Source organism: Cryptomeria japonica, chromosome 10 (assembly GCF_030272615.1).
Source record: "Cryptomeria japonica chromosome 10, Sugi_1.0, whole genome shotgun sequence".
Classification (NCBI taxonomy): Eukaryota; Viridiplantae; Streptophyta; class Pinopsida; order Cupressales; family Cupressaceae; genus Cryptomeria; species Cryptomeria japonica.
The window spans coordinates 28,939,469-28,944,235 of NC_081414.1; the positions used below are offsets into that span (position 1 = coordinate 28,939,469).

The 4,767-nt window shown below is 36.9% G+C and overlaps 1 protein-coding gene across 1 annotated transcript; it reads left to right on the forward strand.

Moving 5' to 3' along the window:
- The first annotated feature begins 1,234 nt into the window (after positions 1-1,234).
- LOC131044290 (transcription factor MYB102) lies at positions 1,235-4,351 on the forward strand. Its single transcript, XM_057977583.2, has 3 exons — positions 1,235-1,541; positions 1,776-1,905; positions 3,126-4,351. The coding sequence occupies exons 1-3, from the start codon at positions 1,274-1,276 to the stop codon at positions 4,003-4,005; spliced, it is 1,278 nt and encodes a 425-aa protein (XP_057833566.2). The 5' UTR covers positions 1,235-1,273; the 3' UTR covers positions 4,006-4,351.
- Positions 4,352-4,767: the final 416 nt, after the last annotated feature.

Genomic DNA, 4,767 nt, shown 5'->3' on the forward strand with positions numbered 1-4,767 from the left:
ACTTTATATCATTCTCAATCATTATTGTATTTAATCTAAATTAATTATATAAATTTTATTTAAGAAAAATACACTTAGTGAACAAATGAAAATATTGGGGTTTCTTTTCATAATATGTTGGTTAGGAGGAGGTGGTGTTGTTGTTGTGACCACAAAAGTTCAAACAGTCATTCATGTAATTTTTAAAAATATCTTCTCCAAATAAATGACACAAAATTTTCTTGGAAAATCTAGGAGCACTCACTCATGTTGACCATTCTACCAGAAGTAGAAATGACAGTGTCAAAGTCACCCTAAATTATACCTAATCCCAACAAATTTCCCTAAGGGGGAGGTGGTTTGCCAATAACTTAATAATTTGATAATTTTTTATTAATAATAGCATGGAGCGTGGTCCAATCACACAAGGGCGCTCCAGCCATTTCTTACGAGTTGCTTACCAAAGCGCGGCTCTGGGATTAGGTCAACTAGCGTATCATTGAAAGATTTCGCACTTTCTCACGTGGAAAAGAAAAAACCATTCACCACACTTCTACGTAGGTCATTACAGACGTAATCACTACGCACGTGTTGATGGCTGCAAAAAGGATAAGGAAATTTTTTGGAAACATGCAACGACGCAGATGTAGTCCAACAAGATTGAAGGAAATCTCTACAATTCATGCCCAGTTTCAATTTTATTTTCTGGGTTAGCTAATAAACTGAAAATATCAACCTAAACCGTCATGTGAATGTTTCTGGGTTAGGCTAATTAACTGAAAATTTCAATTTAAACTGTCATGTGAATGTGGTTTACAAATAGAAAGAATGGTTGATATTTGGTCACAAGATCTCGTCTCTTTCAGTTCATATGATCTCTCCTCTTTCAATTCATATAATATCAGAAGCCATGTCGTATCAAGATAACTAACCAATTCACATTAAAAAGTTTACCTAACATAGAAGCCACTACAATCTAAAAATTGAAAATGTCAACCTAAACGGCCATGTGAACACGGTTTGTAAATTTAGAAAGGACTGGAAGGGAGGGGTTGGAGGGAGTGGTGGGGCCCGGAGAAAAATGAGAAGAGTAAGAGTAGAGGGAAGACGGGGTAAAACTTGGACGCCATACTCGGACGTGACAGTCGGCCAATCATCGGTCTCAAATTTGGGTTCTTGTAGCAACTAAGATCGTTTCTTGGGTACACGTGTAAGCTGGTGTACACACGTGTGCGAAAAGCATGGTTTTTTTGTGAGGAAGACGGGGAGACCAGTCGTGAGTGCTAGGGAAGAAATGTTGGCAGGGAGGGGAGTTAATATATGGGTAGGACTCATTCACTTGTTGCTCCCATTAGGAGGTACCATTTCATCTCATCTGGCTTTTGCAGTCAGAGAAAAAAGAGTCCTCACAACAATCATAACAAGTATAATGGGGAGACAGCCCTGTTGTGACAAGGTTGGATTGAAGAAAGGACCCTGGACTGCAGAAGAAGACCAGAAGCTCATTACTTTCATTCTCAACAATGGCCATTGCTGTTGGCGTGCTGTTCCAAAGCTTGCTGGTATGGCGAAAGAGTGCTTATATGTTGCTATTGGATCTGATGTACATTGTTGCATAGATTTTTAAGTTTCGCATTCTTCATCTTAATGATGGATCATTGAGATCATAAAAAAGTATTACACAGTCGAATCTAGAAATTGGTTAACAGCTTTAATAAATTGTGAAAATTTGATATCATTTTTTTGAATTTTGTTCAAGGAATGTGGTTTTAATAACTTGGGTTTGAATTTTGCAGGTCTGCTTCGATGTGGGAAAAGCTGCAGATTGAGGTGGACTAATTACCTTCGGCCTGACTTGAAGCGGGGAGTTCTCTCTGAGTCTGAAGAGCAGCTCATCATTGATCTTCATGCCCACCTTGGTAACAGGTGGTTATAGATTGCCTATGCAAATAACATTCAGGCTTTCTCATGGTTTTTCTCCAGAGTGCCCATATTGGGATACACAGACCATTTCTTGCTCTAAAACCTCTGCCATTTTAGGCAACTTTTGCCCATGGCTCAAGTACATGATTGTCCCAATGGGCTGAGGCCTATTACATTTACTTTGCATCATCAAGTCTTCTACTAACCACATTTATTTGCAACAGTAAATCCTTGCATACAAACAAGTGACAATTACAACAATTCAGTTTTTAGGAACTTCACATCACTTAACAGTGGAACAGGGAAGACAAGATAAACATAGAATTTAGTGCTTTGATTTGTAATTAAATATTAGAATAGAATAGAAGAATTTTAACGTGCATGAAATTAAAGAGGAAAGATAGTTTATGGAACAACAGACCTGAGACCTCATCTTTTTAGCTTTCAGATTTGTTGGATGAATGATAAAAAGCTTAATGATGAGCTCCCTGTTTTCCCAACTTTCTTTAACATAAAGATAGTTTATGAAATAAGAGACCTCATCTTTTTAGCTTTCAGATTTGCCTAAAGATGATTTGTTGGATGAATGATAAAAAGCTTAATGATGAGCTCCCTGTTTTCCCAACTTTCTTTAACATAAAGATAGTTTATGAAATAAGAGACCTCATCTTTTTAGCTTTCAGATTTGCCTAAAGATGATTTTTTGGATGAATGATAAAAAGCTTAATGATGAGCTCCCTGTTTTCCCAACTTTCTTTAACATAAAGATAGTTTATGAAATAAGAGACCTCATCTTTTTAGCTTTCAGATTTGCCTAAAGATGGTTAAAAAAACTTAATGATGAGCTCCTCTGTTTTCTGACATAATCAGACTATTAAGCTAAAAGTTCATAGACAATGCATATCAGAGTATTAAGCTAAAATGTTTTGTCCAAGAAATTATTGAGTATTTGATGAACTTTCTTTAATGGGTAGCCTGGAGGGGCTAGAACACTAGAAAATGAGTTGAAATAAGAACTCAGTTCACATTTCTTTCTTTTTCCCCTAAAAAACAATTTGGCATTTTAGCTGTCAACAAGGCCTTTGTGGATGATTGAGCACATCTTTTCTTCTATGAAAATTCTGATTCAATTTTGAGCATTTGATGTTGTAAAAGTAAACGAGGTTGCAGTATTGGCCAATTTCAAAATAGATTCTTACGGTGAATGAATCACTGTGTTGCAGATGGTCCAAGATTGCTTCACATTTGCCTGGGCGTACAGACAATGAGATAAAAAATTACTGGAACACCCACATCAAGAAAAAGCTCAAACGCATGGGAATCGATCCCATGACCCACCGACCAATTTCTGATCAAGTATCTGACATGACTTACAATCCCACAGAAAGCAAGACATTTCCTACTGTTTTGGGTACAGAGGAGTACTTAGCACCCCAATTAGACTTAAATCCTTACAATAATGAGGACATGGCCAGAATAAATAACAATTATAACAATGATGCTACGAAGGAAGCCTCCAGTCGGTCTAATGAGTCAGAATTGACAGAGGAAGAGAAGAGCGTTGACAGTCTGAAGGAGGCAGGGCAGCTTAGTGCATCAGAAGGTTATGGGTTCGAACCTAGCGTGGAATTGTTATCTGCAGCTGAAGCCCAGAACTTTGAAAACTTTGTGGGAACATCCCCATGTTTAGATTTCCTCAATGGCAATTCACCACTGTTCCATCCACAGGAGTCGCCATTGTTGAGGGTACCTGAAGAAGAGGGGTTGTTGGAAATTTCAAATGATATTATTGATTGTGCAAACATTCAAGATGGCAATTCTTCAGAATTGATCAAAGATGAATATACTGTTGAATCTTGTTTATCATCATTTGATTATAACAGGGAAATTCAAACACCCATTTGCTCTTCAGCAGCAGAAATTCAATGGACACCCGACATGCTGGTCACAGAGTCACTTCTTCCTAGTCCTACACCTGAAACCAACATGCAAGCATCCTTATGGCAACAAGATTCAGATGACGCATTTCCTGGATGGGATGGAGATATATTGGACCATGACATCAATATTGCCAACTGTTGTTTTTCTAGTGCTTTTTACTAAAATTATAAGTTGGGTAGAGGGGAAGCTACATGAAAAAGTAGCACCAGATGAGATGTTGTAAATATAGAATCTATAGAATCATCCACAGGCATTTAGTTTCATTAAACAGGATGAGAAAATTGCCAATGGGTTTGTTCTTTTGCAGTTTAAGAATCTGGATTTGTCTGTAAGTCTGTTGTACTATGTAGATATCTTTACACAGGGCATAGAAATGTAAGCCCCTAGTCTAATTCGGTGGCCTGGCAGCCATGGCCATTATTCACATCTAGATAACAGTATTGGTTTGGTTACAATAATAAGACCATAGCATTATGGGTTCTTCAGTCCAAGGATTGTTCAGTAAACAGTGCTCTGTGTTGGGTTCTTGTTACAAGTAATCTGTTTTACTTTTGTCATTTAGTTGCTTCTGAATTTGGTTGTTTAGTTGTTTCTGAATTTGATTATGTATTTTTTTATTAATGTTTTGAATCGGATTCTGTGATGTGTATTTTTTTATTAACGTTTTGGATCGGATTCCATGATTCATCATCAACATAAAGTCTTAGAAATTTTAGTAAGAAAATGATTGCAGAATGAATCAGTCTTGCTTTCAAGTACAAGGAATAAGTTAACCACGAAGACATATGAAATCATTGTATAAGTTTCTGCACACATCATCTGGTGTACTGTTGGAGATACCTTCAAACCAGTCAAGCTTGACCATGCAAAAAAATCCATAATTAAAAAATAAAAGCTGCAATTCTTTAAGTTTCTTACCAACTT